This window comes from Nerophis lumbriciformis, linkage group LG08, assembly GCF_033978685.3.
Source record: "Nerophis lumbriciformis linkage group LG08, RoL_Nlum_v2.1, whole genome shotgun sequence".
Taxonomy (NCBI): domain Eukaryota; kingdom Metazoa; phylum Chordata; class Actinopteri; order Syngnathiformes; family Syngnathidae; genus Nerophis; species Nerophis lumbriciformis.
In genome coordinates this window covers 30,729,501-30,745,687 of record NC_084555.2, presented here as the reverse complement: position 1 = coordinate 30,745,687, position 16,187 = coordinate 30,729,501, and the positions used below count along the sequence as shown (strand labels likewise).

Here is a 16,187-nt window from a genome sequence, read left to right as displayed (position 1 = left end):
AATATCCGATATGAGCGCAACATGGGGCATCCTAAATAGCATTATTAAAAAAAATTGTGCTAAGAAGGATTATCCTAAATACTTCTCAGTTGAAAATGTAAAAAATTCCAATATGAACAAAGTAGCTGAAAGCTTCAATAAGTACTTTGTGAACATTGGACCAAATCTGGAGAAAGAATTACAGATCCTGAGTCAGTTGAGGACTTCAATGACATTATAGACAGAAATCCCCACTCAATCTACCTCAAAGGTGTAATAATAAAAGAGGAAATAATCAATATTGTGAAATATGTAAATCCAAGACTGTGTGTAACGAATTGATATGGAAACAATAAAAAAGGTTATTGAAGAGATTTCAGAACCTTTAACATACATCAGCAACTTATCATTTCAAACAAATCATTTGCAAATTCCCAGATAAAATTAAAATAGCAAAAGTTGTACCAATTTATAAGACTGGAGACAAATACCAGTTTAGAAACTACTTACACAATTTTCTAAAATTATTGAAAAATTGTTTAACAATAGATTGGACAAATTCATATATAAAAATAAAAATACTCACAGACTACCAATACGGATATAGCCAACATCTCAACATCAATGGCATTAATCGAAATAACGGAAGAGGTAACCAATGCAATAGATAGCAAAAAATGTGCTGCTGCAGTGTTTATAGATTTAACAAAAGTATTTGACACAATCAATCACAGCATCTTAATAAACAAATTAGAAATGTATGGAATCAGAGGGTTGGTCTTGAACTGGGTAAGAAGTTACTTAACCAACAGGAAGAGCTGAAAATATCTTGTGGTGTACCTCAAGGATCAATACTTGAACCAAAATTGTTCAATCTCTACAACATTTGTACAGTTACAAAGGACTTAATGTTACTATTATTTGCAGACGATACAACTGTGTTTTGTTCAGGAGAGAACACACAAAAGCTAATACAAATAATAGAGGAAATTAACAAATTAAAAAGATGGTTTGACAAACACAGACGATCTTTGAACCTCAGTAAACTAAAATAATGCTATTTGGTAACAGTAGAAGGGAAAGTCAAACACAAATACAAAAAGACAGAGTAGATATTGAAAGGGTAAAAGAAAACACATTTTGGGTGTAATAATAGATGATACAATGAATTGGAAATCTCATGCAAAAAATATACAACATAAAGTAGCAAGAAACACGTCAATAATGAATAAAGCATGTTCTGGACCAAAAATCACTTCATGTTCTCTACTGCTCACTAGTGTTATCATATCTGAGTTATTGTGCAGATGTGGGGAAACAACTACCGGTACAAATGTGCGATTCATTCACTAACAGTGTTACAAAAAAGATACATTCGAATAATACATAATGTTGGATATAGAGAACATACAAACCCTTTATTCATTAAATCACAATTATTGAAATTCAACGATTTGGTGCATTTACAAACAGCTAAAATTATGTACAAAGCAAATTAGAACCTGTTACCCAAGGAAAAATATAACTTTAGAGAAAAATCTAATTTAAAGCATTTGTATGCATGTACAACACTTAAAACCTTTAGCATATCAGTATGTGGAATTAAATTATAGAATGAATTAAGCAAATAATTCAAACAAAGCACCAATTCAGTTTAAGGAACTGTTCAAACTACAGGTGTTCACAAAGTACAAAGAAGAACAATTATGATGAACATCATGAACCTAAAAAAAAGATAGTGATTATTTATTTATTTAACATTTGTTTACTTACTTATGGTATATTTATTTATTTATTATTTATTTTATCACTGTTCTGTTACAAACAGAGAATAAGGAAATGGGATAAAATTGCTATGATATGAAAAGGGGTAGGATTAAATAAGCTCTGCTTCTTCCTACTCCTTTTTGGACGTGCTGTAGTGAAACAACTCGAAATATGTGATGCATTTCCTTGTATTGTATGCATGTTCGAAATGAATTGAAACTGAACTGTTTTAGACTGCAATATTTTTTATTTTCAAAGCCACTTATACATACAGTATGTCTAGCTTCCATGTTATTGTGTGCTTAGCTGTTGTGAAACTGTTGTGTTTTAGTGTGTTCCTGCCTTCTCTGTTGTCTGCACCTGTGTTTTAGTGATTCATCCTCGGCGAGGTGCGGACCTGGTGACACACCTGCTCGCAATTAGCCCGCCAGTATTTAAGCTCATCACCTACAGCTTGACCTTGCTGGTCATTGTTTCCTGAACTCCGCACGTGCATGCACCTACTTCGCCTCATGGTACGTTGCTTTCCCTTGTCCTGTTATTGCTAACTTCTTTGTGTTTGTTCCCTAGCCTCCTTGAGGCAACAAAGACTTTATGCAGTACTTGGTGCACCCTGGCCTTCCCCCCTGCCAACCACTGAGGAACCTGTTTTGTTAATATACATGGTGTGCACTTTTTGCCCCATCGCTCTTTGTTACATTTTTGGACTTATTAAATGTATTACTTTTTGTATTTCAAACTTGCCTCCCGTCTTTGCATCCCGGGATCACCCCCCTTGACCAGTTCGTAACATAATGACCAGCCACAACATGGATCCCGCAGAGACTGACCCAGTAAAGAGGGCGCTGCAACAACAGGCCAAACGACTTGGTCAACAGGAGGAACAATTTGGCGTGCTTGGGGCTTGCGTCAACACCATAGCGGAACGCCAAGCCGCCCGCCTTGATGCATTAGAGGGACAGTTGGGAAGTGTACTCACCGCGCTGCAGGCGATGTCTTCCCCTACTGTCGACCCAGCAGCCCAGCAGACACGTCCACGTTCCACAGATGTTCCGTTGCCTAACGACACCCCTCCTGCTCCTTGTCCACCACTCTCCAAGCCTGAGCGTTTCTCCGGCGAGTCAGGTGACGTGCGTCCCTTTCTCACCCAGTGTGAAATCTATTTTGAACTTTTACCCACTTCTTTTTACACTGAAAGAGCTCGCGTGGCTTTTGTCATGTCCCACATGAGTGGCCGGGCGTCCGCCTGGGCCACCGCAGAATGGGCGCGTCAATCTCCGGTGTGTGCCTCGTACGCCGCTTTTTCCAAAGCCATGAAGAACATTTTTCAACGCGAGATACCAGGACGCGAAGCGGCCCGATCATTATTACGTCTGCAGCAAGGACAGCGCAGCGTCACAGACTTCGCAATTGAATTCCGAAGGCTGGCTGCTGAAAGCGGATGGCCCACTTCCGCATTGGTGGACGTCTTCTCCCTTGGTCTGGCTGATCGAGTCCGGAAACAAATGATCCCGCTCAAGACTCCTGACAGCCTCGACGAGCTCGTTGCTCTGGCGGCGAGGATTGAAAATCGCCTCGTTGACTGGGAAAGAGAGAGGTTCCTACACCAGGAACTCTGCTCTTCGATGCATAGTGGGAGTGGCCATGAAGCGCGTCAAACCTTCACACCGATACCCAGTGTCGATGCCCCGCCGATATCACTGGAAGAGGAACCGATGCAGCTCGGAGGAAATCGTCTCTCTCCAGCTGAGAGAGATCGTCGCCTTCGCCTCCGGCTGTGTTTATATTGCGGCAAAGCTGAGCATCGCTTATCCTACTGTCCTCATCGTCCTGACCGCCGCCGCACGCAAGCTTCGCCTCCCCTACGCACTCAAGCTTCGCCTCCACTACGCACTCAAGCTTCGCCTCCACTACGCACTCAAGCTTCGCCGCCCCGCTGTGTTCCAGCTTTACTCCCTCCAGCGACCGATCCGGCTCCTCTACTGCCATCTACAGGTCAGACACTTTCAAGGCTCCAACTCACGGGTATGCTCGCCCGGGATAAGGAGCAGAGTTTGGACATTAGGGCTCTAATTGACTCTGGTTCTGATGACAATTTTATCGATGAGGCACTTGTTAGACGTTTTTCCATACCCGTTGCCAAATTACCCAGACCTAGAGTAGTTCGATCCCTCGATGGAGGTCACCTGGCGAGCATTACTCACCAGACTCAGCCCTTATCGCTTAAATTATCTGGTAACCATTTTGAGTTAATCAATTTTCTCATCATTCCCTCTCGTTCCGCTCCTGTTGTGCTCGGACTTACCTGGCTTACTAAACATAATCCCCATATTGACTGGGCCAAAACTACTATCATTAACTGTTTGTTTTTTTGCCATATTCACTGTCTGCGGTCCGCATGCCCTCGCACAGGTGCCACACGTATCGTCATTCAGGAGGTCATAGATCTGTCAACTGTGCCCACTGCTTACCACGACCTTAAAGAGGTCTTCAGCAAGGACCGCGCGTTGTCGTTACCTCCTCACCGTCCTTATGACTGTTGTATTAATCTCCTCCCTGGCGCCACACTCCCTTCATCCCGCCTTTATAACATTTCGAAATATGAAAGAGAGTCACTAGAGGACTATATCACCACTTCGCTTGCTTCTGGTCTCATCCGTCCCTCTAACTCTCCTCTAGCCGCCGGGTTTTTCTTTGTGGAAAAGAAGGATAAGACACTCCGCCCTTGTATTGATTACCGAGCCCTTAACAGTATTACTGTCAAAAATAAATATCCTCTCCCACTTCTCAACTCTGCTTTTAACCCTCTACACACTGCTAGACACTTCACCAAGCTGGACCTCCGCAACGCATATCACTTAGTCCGGATTAAGCAAGGTGATGAATGGAAGACCGCGTTTAATACCCCACTTGGACACTTTGAATACCTGGTCATGCCTTTTGGCCTCACCAATGCGCCGGCTGTTTTTCAAAGCCTCATAAATGATGTCTTGCGCGACATGCTTGACCGATTTGTGGTATTCACGGACCACAAGAATCTGGCCTACATTCGGACTGCTCAACGGCTCAACCCAAGACAAGCTAGGTGGGCGCTATTCTTCGCCAGATTCAATTTTACCATGACCTTCCGACCCGGCTCCCAGAATGGTAAGCCAGACGCCTTGTCTAGAATGTACGCCTGCCCCGAGGAAGGGGTCAAGACCGAGACCATCATCCCTCCATCACAAGTGCTGGGAGCGCTACAGTGGGACATCGAGGGTCGCGTGACAGAAGGAATCAAGAATGTTCCCTCTCCCAAGAACTGTCCGTAGGGGCGCTTATTCGTTATCCCAGAACTCCGGCCGGAAGTGTTAAACTGGGCCCACAGCTCCAAGATCGCCTGCCACCCAGGTATCACCCGTACTACTTTCCTCCTAGCCCAGCGCTTCTGGTGGCCAACTTTCAGGGCTGACGTGAAAGAGTTTGTGTCTGCCTGTACCACCTGTGCCCGCAATAAGGCGTCACATCGGGCACCAGCTGGCCTTCTGCGGCCACTCCCCATCCCCTAGCTCCCGCCCGTGGTCCCATGTGGCATTGGATTTCATCACAGGACTTCCACCATCAAAGGGCAACACTGTTATATTGACTTTGGTGGACCGCTTTTCAAAAATGGCACACTTCATCCCTCTTCCAAAGTTGCCCTCTGCACTAGAGACTGCAGATCTGCTGGTACGTCACGTGTTCCGGCTGCATGGTATCCCGGTGGATGTGGTCTCGGACAAAGGGCCACAATTTTCTTCGGCGGTTTGGAAGGCCTTCTGCAAGTCGTTTGGGGCATCGCCGAGCCTTTCTTCTGGATACCACCCGCAGACAAACGGTCAGACTGAGCGCACAAACCAGGATCTGGAATCTGCCATCCGCTGCGTTTGCCATCAGCAGCCGGCCTCCTGGGCACTTTGTCTACATTGGATTGAGTACGCTCACAACACACTCGTCAGCTCCGCTACAGGCATGTCTCCATTTCACTCCGCCTACGGGTACCAACCTCCCGCTTTTCCTTCCCTGGAATCAGAAGTCGCCGTCCCATCTGTTGCGGCCCACCTACACCGCGCACGGCAAGCATGGCAAAATACCCGGTCTGCTCTGTCACGCACCTCGGAGCGCAACCAGCGTATCGCTAACCGCCACCGCAGCACAGCACCGGATTACAGGCCCGGTCAGAAGGTATGGCTATCCTCTCGTGATTTACCTCTCCAGGTGGTCTCCAAGAAACTGCAGCCACGATTCATTGGACCTTACCCCATTGAGCGAGTCATCAATCCCTCATCGGTTCGACTACGCCTTCCGGACTCTCTCAAGATTCATCCCTCTTTCCACGTCTCCCTGCTCAAGCCTGTGTCCTCCAGTCCCTTGAGTCCTCCAGAGGTGCCTCCTCCACCTCCCAGACTTATTGATGGCCACCAGGCGTTCACGGTCAAGGCCATTCTCGACGTGAGGAGAAGGGGCAGGGGTTTCCAGTATCTGGTCGACTGGGAGGGTTACGGCCCTGAGGACCGATCCTGGGTCCCGCGTTCACTTATTTTAGACCCTTCACTGTTAACTGCTTTTTATATTCGTTTTCCGGAGAAGCCAGGTAAGCCGCCAGGTGGCGTCCATTAAGGGGGGGGTACTGTTGTGTTTTAGTGTGTTCCTGCCTTCTCTGTTGTCTGCACCTGTGTTTTAGTGATTCATCCTCGGCGAGGTGCGGACCTGGTGACACACCTGCTCGCAATTAGCCCGCCAGTATTTAAGCTCATCACCTACAGCTTGACCTTGCTGGTCATTGTTTCCTGAACTCCGCACGTGCATGCACCTACTTCGCCTCATGGTACGTTGCTTTCCCTTGTCCTGTTATTGCTAACTTCTTTGTGTTTGTTCCCTAGCTCCTTGAGGCAACAAATACTTTATGCAGTACTTGGTGCACCCTGGCCTTCCCCCCTGCCAACCACTGAGGAACCTGTTTTGTTAATATACATGGTGTGCACTTTTTGCCCCATCGCTCTTTGTTACATTTTTGTATTTCAAACTTGCCTCCCGTCTCTGCATCCCGGGATCACCCCCCTTGACCAGTTCGTAACAGAAACTGCTATCTCCGAATAGCCTATAACCAGGGCCGCATTAATGCACGGGCTTACCTGGCTGAAACCCAGGGGCCCCCAATTTTGACGGCGGAATGCAATGGTTGGTGTTTATGGCTGCCAATCACACACAGCTTAGCTTTGTAAAGCGATTGTCTACTCTCGCTCTCTCTCTCTCTATCGCCTGTGTTGATTAAAGTTAAAGTTAAAGTACCAATGATTGTCACACACAGGTGTGGCGAAATTATTCTCTGCATTTGACCCATCACCCTTGATCACCCCCTGGGAGGTGAGGGGAGCAGTGGGCAGCAGCGGTGGCCGCGCCCGGGAATCATTTTTGGTGATTTAACCCCCAATTCCAACCCTTGATGCTGAGTGCCAAGCAGGGAGGTAATGGGTCCCATTTTTATAGTCTTTGGTATGACTCGGCCGGGGTTTGAACTCACAACCTACCGATCTCAGGGCGGACACTCTAACCACTAGGCCACTGAGTAGTAGTAGTATTCCTACTGCTCTGAGCAGGGCACAAACCCAGGTCGTCGGTGTGAGAGGCCAGCGTGTTGACTACTGGGAAAAAAAGAACAGACAATTTCTAACATTGCCAACAATATTCTTGAAGTTGACTGGCCTCTGTTATACTCGCAGAGACGTGCACACGTCCGTCACAAATTAGATGTATTCATGAACAGCATTATTTTCAGAATGGATGATATTTTTGTTGTGTTGGGGGGGCTGTTCAGGTTGGAGGGTGGAGGGTGTTGAGGCTTCGGGGAATCCCTCCCCCTAAAGTGGCCCTGCCTATAGCCTATGTTTACCTTTTGTAAATGACTTGACAAAAAAACAACACAAGACTAACCTTATGTGTTTATTGGAGGACATTCAGACATGGGGACATTCAATTACCAGGCTGTATATCTTCGCACAAGTAAACACGCCGCAAGCCTGCTTGTATTGGAGCTTGTATCAGAGATTTTCGATGCAATACTTTTTTTTTTGCTGATATCCAATATCAATATCAGATCGAGACATGAAGGTGTTTGATAAAAAATTAAGTGCATTTATATTGGCGTCTTTCTTGAGCCCATTTTCTCATATAAAATTAAACACGGTGAACATAGAATTTTAAAAAAGGAAATATAATCGTGCCTAATCTAAATTAATCAACAGCATCCCTGTGATTAATCTGATTAAAATGTAAATTGTTTAAGTTTAAATAAGAATACAATTTTGAAAAAAACATTAATACCAAACTTGCAACCGAAAGTCATGCATCCTGCAAGAGGCCTGAGTTGTTGTTACTGTGCTCTTATGTTTGTTTTATAGTGGATGCGTTAACAGGTTGCCAAAGAGCCTGCTAATGTGTAACATGAACCATCCTGCTTTGCCAATTTTACAGCTGACAATCACTTTCTCGTTGCTAATGGAACTGCAGTGGCTCCCAAACTTTTTTCACCAAGTCCCACCTCAGAAAACACTTAGGCTATGTCTACACTAAGGCCCCGTTTACACTAAGCCGGATAAGGTTATCCAGGATAAATTACAGCTAATATAGATTCCTAATGAAGCCTTTAGCTTGACGCTCCTCTACTTTCTCCTGGCTCAGCTTGCTTCGGCAATAAAAAACAAACTCCAGACGCTCCTCTTCGTTTTGTATCGTTTACTTGTCACTTAATTATTCAAAAACGTAAAACAATAACGATGTGGGAACAAATCAATGGCAAAATAAAGAGAGTTTGTTACAGTAGGAGTTAGAAAAAGCAAGACTAAGAAAAAGTAAGAGTGAGATCAAAAAACTGTGTGGCTCAATTCCCCCGCACCTGACTGCCATTACCCACAATACATTGTGTCCAAAAACCCACCTACCACACAGATCCTTCCGCCATATATGCAATCAAACAGTTACGTCATCAAATTATTTAGACAAATGTAATAATTACAAATAAAGTGTACCTTATGATTATTCTAAGCATGCAAATAAAGTAAATAGTCCCATTTTGGCTGAATAAACAAAAAGCACCTTCCATGAAATGTAAATGAACATAAACAGCATTTAGGCTCCTACAGCTAACCTTATCCGTGTCCACACACAACAAGGCCACCGTTTAAGACCCCCGCCCCCTCCGTCCCCCGGCACCGTGACCTAATGATATGGGATCGGCAGTTCTTTTGACTGTACTAAATCACTAGAATCAGTTCTTTAAATTGTGTCGTTCAAAAAATGTGTTCACCGAATCCCCCCCCCCTATTTTTTTTTTTTGTCGTTCGCGAACTGACACAAGCCCTCAGCACCCAATAAATGACGCGCACAGTGACTGAACGAGAGCCTCAATGTGACGTCCTCCTCCGCGACACAGTCAGTTCTCTGTGTCAGTAGGTTCGCGAGTCCTGATTCTGTCGTTCACTGAGTGATTCATGTCCTTAATCCGCGGTGAACGAATCGTTCGCTCAGTCCCTCCCCCCGGCCCCATGATGAGTAGCTGGCTGCGTAGTTCGCCGACGTCGAGGGTTCAGTTAGTCACAGAATGCGCCAGTTCCACTCATACCGGCATGGTCGCGGCGGAGCTCAACTGAACTGAGAAAGGAACGAATCAGTTTATGAAGTGATTCGGTTCAGTACGTTCACTCAACGTTCGCGAACGACACAACATTACCGTGACCAAATACGCATTCGCGGAAAATGCGCACCTCATAGTCACCTCCAGTGTTGCTTTGTGTGCAAGTTCTTAAATGTAACTTATCTGAACAATATCAAGTGTTGTGGTATTTCAATTAACTGGAATCCAGTGTGCTGCGGGGCCCTATTGTAGTGAATCACACCTGAGACATCATAAATTAACCAAATCTTTAATAAACAAGTGAAAGTACACAATGTGACAAAGAACATTTGACAACAATCAAACTAGGGATCTAGATATCTGGTCAGGACACTCCTCACTCTTTTGCCTTCACCTTCATTGTCCATTCGTCTTTGGTGACTTTATATACTCTGGACCTAGACGTTGCTTTGCCAGTCCAAAAGCATTCGCCGTTTTCCGCCGTCTTCCCCTCGACGGCCAGGTAATACAAAGCACACGCTACCTTTTTTAGGGGTTATCCGGCTTAGTGTAGACATAGCCTAAGCCGGATAACCAATTAAACTAACAATTATTTCGCCTAAGCCCCGTTTCAGCCACACTAAACTATCGTTTAAGGTCCTCCTCCTCGGACAATTTTTTACACGGGTAAGTGCGGCGTGTATTTCTTGAATCTCCGGCTCTTAGCTTTGTATCAGTGTTGGGACTAACGCGTTACAAAGTAACGCGTTACTGTAACGGCGCTAGTTTTGGCGGTAACTAGTAATCTAAAGCGTTATTTTTTATATTCAGTAACTCAGTTACCGTTACTACATGATGCGTTACTGCGTTATTTTACGTTACTTTTTATGTAGTATAAAGTGTGTTTTATCGGAGCGCAGCTGTGTCATCGTTCTGATTCTTCTTGTGTCACAAGCCGGAGAAGAGAGAGAGACACGCGCTCTGTGTGTTTGTCTGGGTGTGAGTGTGGGGAAGGGGGGGGGGGGGGGGGGGGGGGGGGGGGGGCGTGTCTGATCATGGCGGAGCCAGAAGTCGAGTTTGTTAACATGGAGATATTTTCACTACTTTTCTTTTGTCGAGCACAAAGAAAACAACATTTTAGTTAAATGTAAATTGTGCTTTGGATCAAAGATCCCATCTATTGCCCAAAACAGCAATTTCAAATCTGCTGAAACAAGCTACATAAGCAACATGCTTCGACGAAGCTAGTAAAGAGAGATAGAGACTCCAATGACACTTCACCTCCACCACCACCACTCAAGGATTAACTCTGCCTCTGCTCATCATTCAGCACTGAAGGTACACACTCTGTCAATCAATGTTCCCTCTAATTGTTCATGTGTGTGAGCAAACGCAAAAACTCCCTGAGCATTCAGTGGAGCCCATGTGAGCAACATCAGACGTGCACACTGTGGCTACACCAGCAGCACACCTGTCCCAAACCTGACTAAATAACAAGTTAAATCTCCATCCATCCATCCATTTTCTACCGCTTGTCCCTTTCGGGGTCGCTGGAGCTTATCTCAGCTGCATTTGGGCGGAAGGCTGGGTACACCCTGGACAAGTCCCCATTCATCGCAGGGCCAACACAGATAGACAGACAACATTCTCTTATTATTATAATCAAATGACAGCAGTCATTTCCATTTCTAATATAAGTGCCCACTTACAATGACAATAACAAAAAATATTGTTTTTCATGAACTGTGTACTTGTATTGTTTGTCTGGGTGGAGGTCCTGCTTTGGAAATGGTGTGTACCCCTTTAAATGATAAATGATAAATGGGTTATACTTGTATAGCGCTTTTCTACCTTCAAGGTACTCAAAGCGCTTTGACAGTATTTCCACATTCACCCATTCACACACAGATGGCGGGAGCTGCCATGCAACACGCTGACCAGCAGCCATCAGGAGCAAGGGGTGAAGTGTCTTGCCCAAGGACACAACGGACGTGACTAGGATGGTAGAAGGTGGGGATTGAACCCCAGTAACCAGCAACCCTCCGTTTGCTGGCACGGCCACTCTACCAACTTCACCACGCCGTCCCTTCAGACATTGCATTTAGTTCCCATTAAAACATTCACATGTTGCACAATGAGATGTAAGCAGGGGATCATGTGTACATTCCTGCAACTTCCTGTTTGTAAAAAATATATTTTTATTAGTATGTATTTAATATACTAACAGCTCTTAATGATTAATATTTATAAATTAAGATTCCTAATAAATGACACTAGAATAAGCCCACATTTGATTGGTAAATCATAGAGTAACGACCTGGAATTACACTTTATGTGTGGTGTTGGAGTTGTCCGACTTTTTGTGTGGCTGTAAACGCATCACTGGCTAAGTGCCATATGTGCATGTGTTGGCGCAAGTAAGAAAGAGCGAGCGGCTGCTGTTGATATAACAGTGATGTGTTTATGGCCGACAATAAAGAGTTTTGCTCAGTAAAGTGATGGATGAAATTCATGTCTTCAAAACGTCTCGACAGACGTGTTATTATATTTGAACAATGATGACGAAAACGGTTTTCTCTGTCGTGTCCGTGTCGTGTCGAAAATTGTTATGCGCTTATTTTTTTATTTGCTTTTGTGCGTGGCATAGATTTGCCGTGCGCAGAGGACACTTGAGCAGTGCGCAATTGCACAGGCGCGCTCCTTAGAAGGAACGTTGCTGTCAATTCTCTTATATACTCTTTCATTCTAGACTTCTAGAGTGTTTGATTATCACATCACTCTAAATGTATAGACTATAAAGTTCACAAACATAAAGAGGGATCGTAGTGGGCCAGGCCAATCTTTCCTTTTCTCTAAACTAAAACTGGGGAAATGTGTAGAGTGTTCTGGGCTTCAGACATGATTTTGTGTCAGAATTCCTTGAGGAAAAAATGCCTGGTTAGGCTTTGTGTATGTAGTGTGTGCCTTTCTTGCTTTACAGCTATGCTGTTATTATGCTGTTTGTTACTTATGTAGGTTATGTTGCAGCTATTTAAAATAGTTTTGTCAATTTGTTCTGGCCAAAAACAAATTTGTCTTTGGAACTCTGATTGGTGTTAGGGACACTCAGCTGTTTCCCGAGCACTAATCAGAGGCATTATTTAAGCCTACCTTTGCCGGTCAGTCGGCCTGGCTTCATTGTTTGCTTTTGCTACAGCTACGTAAGTATTCCTTGTCTTCTTGCCTATGCTAAGTGTTAGCCTTAGCTTCGAATGCGATCGGCACATTTTTCCTCTGGCTTGTTTTCAGTTTTTGGTACTTGTTTGACTTTCGACAAATAAACCATGTTCCTACCTGCACGTCCTGTCCGGAGTGGTCCGTTTGCATCCGGGGGGAACAAACCCCGCAGTAAGCTGCGACCCCCCTGTCGTGACAGTTTGAGTATTTAATTAAGTGATTATTTGGCGTGCCACTAGATGAAGCCTGCCTACCACTGGTGGCACATGCACCACAGTTTGAGAATTCCTGGAAATCCAAACTTATATTTCCATTATCACACATGAAACATCTATTCAAAGGATAAGACTACCTAATTCATGTTGAAATTGAGATCATTGCAAATGAGGCGCATGGTGTTTAGGAGTACTTACAGGCTGAGGTTTCCGTGTCGGAGTCGAGGGCTTCACAACTCTCCCAGCGTCTTCCCAGCTGCCACTTGTACCGTTTCTGTTCTGTCCACTGGCAGCCAAAGTTTTACCGTTGCTCAGATTCATGTTGCCCTCTTGTTTCTGAATGAATTCACCCCTCAACTGCGTGATTTCCCCCTTCCTTGCCCCTCTTTCTCTCTGCCAGGAGTTGGTACCAAAGTGCTGTCTCACTCATGCACATGAACTCACTGGAGCTCCCATATGCACTCAGCGGAGGAAATCAGATTTCAGCGGCACAGATCTGGAAAAGGGATACAAATGTGGACGAAGGACATGAGATGAGCGCTCCTTCTATAAGCGGTCGACAGTTCTTCTTACCCGCAGCATTGTGAGCCTTTTTTTCCTCATTTAACTCGTCGGTGCTTCTTTTTCCTCTCTAATCCACACGATTTACTTCAGGTCATTTGGATGTTCTCCCCTTTAAATCCTCTGAGTGTGTGATTCCCCGGAGCAGAGGGGCATCTGACTGAGTGTGACGAGCAGTTGTTGCATCCCACCGGATGGCGGAAACCGGTGTGTCACGACGCGTGCTATACCTTCATGTTGCATCTCCTCTTGTAAGACGCAACCTATTTAGAGCACATATTATGATGTAGTTATTGATCCATGTGATTACTTCCACTTCATATTGCTGCTCAGCAGTGTGGGAAATGGAGTCCACTCTGAGTGATTTACCCCTCCACGGTGCCTCTTTGCCTCACCTCATCTTATCATTGCCCCTGCAGCACTGAATTACGCAGCAGCACTCTCTGTCGCCAGGCAACGGCCACAGTGCCAGACTGGCTGGGAGGGACTCCCGCATCGTGGATCTTATTGGCCATGGCGGCGGCAGTCGGTGTACACTCACAGAGCACTTCATTAGGTACACCTGCACAATGAAGCACCAGTCCAAGAAAACAGGCACATGTTGATTGTGCTTTGAAGCTCTTACATGTATTACAAATATGATGCTTGAATAGCCCAAACTGCCAATTTAGAGCAACAGATGGACTTCTGGGGAGATGATGATGATGAGCAGGCCCCTGGCATACAGTACTTTATGCCAGCACTATTCAACGGGTGGACCATATCTGGCCGGGAAATTACAATATACCGGCCCCCAAATTCAGTAAAATTGGGTGTCAAACATTTTTGCAGCAAATTCCTAAAAACATTAAAGTACTCCTGTTTTATAGAAAAACTTGGAACACTTGGATCCTAACAGGCATTCCTCAAGGCACCCCTTTAAGTCAGCTCCATTTTGGTAATGTGATTTATGCTGTAGCTCCTTTACTGCAGATGCAGTCAGTATAGTCATTTGTACAACTTCTTTAGTTATACCAGTAGTGTTCTTCGGGGTTCCATTTTGGGTCCTCTGTTTTTCATCATTTGGGCTAATCAGCTGGTGGCCCCTGAGTTAAAAAAAAAACAAAAAACTTGTGAGAGGCTCACATTTTGCAGCAGATTCTTAAAAACACAAGAGTGCTGTCATACAGATAATTTTTGTGTAGCTTTTTTGCAGAAGGTCCTTTAAACAGCAGATAGCTCCTGTAACTCTGAGAAAATAAATAGCCCAAAATGAAATGTCTCCTGCAGAGGACGCTGGTTCTCCACAATATACAAAATAAGACTGATAGTGAAGGGAGAAATGTGGCTGCCCGGTCACTAGCTTTCTGGAAATGTGGTATCCAAAACAATTTAGTTGAATAGGCCTGCTCTATGTGTTTAGTGTCACAAAGCAAAATGTTTGTCCCTTAATTACTTGAAATGTTTACCAAGTGAAAATCGATTTGACACGAATATGAACATGAGTATTAATTACAGCCCCTCTATTACAGACATTGTTCAAATCAAGATATGTGTCCCTGTAAATGGCAGCAAATTTTGTTCATGAGAAAAATGCAGTTCTGTCACTTTTGTGCCTTTATTTTGAAGAGCCCACTCTATTATGTTACTTCCTTTATTACTGACGCTTAACTTCCTGCTCCCGTCGCATGCTCACTTTACTCCAGAACTGGTAAAACATGCTGACAAAGATTTATTTGTCATATTCTGTGTGAGGGGTTATTTTATTGTGCCTCGTGTTTGTGTTGCTTATATGTCACATTTAAAGAGAGTCACTACGAGCAGTGTGTGGAAGATAGGCTAACAAGCTGAGCAAACTTAGCGCCCTTGGAAGCGGAAAGAGGTAGGAGGAGACTAATGGTTTATTTCTTGTAAAACGAGTGGTTCATTTCATTTAAAACAAACGGGAAAATTTCATTATTTTTATTTATTAAAGTGTGTTCATTTATTCATGTGAAAATTCATTATTTAAGTTTACTAAAAATATTTGTTTATAAGTTTAAAAATGTAAACATGATTTATGCATTGTTTGTGGAAATATGGTACGATGGTATTTGTATTTTCTGTCCATCTTCATAGTTTTCACGGTGTCAAAAATGTGAGGAGAGAATTAAAGTTGCACCAGTCGAAGCTCTGCATCTTGTGTCATTAATCCAAGTGGGCCGCTACAGTCACTAATTATTACTTGTCTTTGTTTTACAGCATAGTTTCAGTATATTTCATGACTGTCTTGGACTTGTGTTTATGGTTTCCTGGCATTTGTATTTTTCCTTTCCAGTGCTCTTATTTTTGTTTCTACTTCCTATTTGCATCCATTTGACACCACTTCTTATCTGGTCTGGAGGCCTAACAGCAGGAAAAGTAACGCGAGAGGCGAGACGGTCATCAATAAATAACGTGCCCCTCAGTTCAATCGTTACTGTTTGTCTTTTCTGCTTGGCTCATCTAATTACAAACCCTTGGTTACACAAACTAGCTTATTTACTTTTCAAATGACAGCGCTGATCTCTTTTTTGTATAACTACCTGTCATTTGTACGACGTTAGTTGGCGACAAGAAAGACATCTTGCAGCACTTGGTCCTCACAGATGTTAATGTCCTACTTACAGTGGCTGTCTATTTTGAAAAGGCATTGTTTAATTTATCAGTGGTAAATGCAGATAATCTCATCCAGCATAGTTTGTTGTCCTGTTGTCTGTCCATGTAGCATTCATGCTAGCGACGCCATCCTCCCGTTTCGCTTTAATGTGCTTTTTTAAACTTGAAGTGCATCGATGATTAGAAAGTTTGTCGCTGCAATA

The 16,187-nt window shown here is 44.1% G+C and overlaps 1 protein-coding gene and 1 long non-coding RNA gene across 4 annotated transcripts in view; one reads left to right on the top strand and one right to left on the bottom strand.

The window, feature by feature from the left end:
* The window catches only part of LOC133611656 (cytosolic 5'-nucleotidase 1A-like), a 37,647-nt gene extending 23,869 nt beyond the window's left edge, over positions 1 to 13,778 (bottom strand). For all 3 annotated transcript variants that reach the window (XM_061968652.2, XM_061968653.2, XM_061968654.2), the window contains exons 1-2: positions 13,381 to 13,778; positions 13,006 to 13,303 (exon numbers count right to left, since the gene is read on the bottom strand). In XM_061968652.2, the coding sequence (XP_061824636.1) occupies positions 13,006 to 13,128 (123 nt within the window). In that variant the 5' untranslated portion in view covers positions 13,129 to 13,303; positions 13,381 to 13,778. The remainder of the gene's footprint in view (positions 1 to 13,005; positions 13,304 to 13,380) is intronic.
* LOC133611658 (uncharacterized) lies at positions 13,262 to 15,516 on the top strand. Its single transcript, XR_009816012.2, has 3 exons — positions 13,262 to 13,390; positions 13,462 to 13,619; positions 13,788 to 15,516. It is a non-coding gene; the product is annotated as an uncharacterized lncRNA (long non-coding RNA).
* The last annotated feature ends 671 nt before the right edge of the window (positions 15,517 to 16,187 follow it).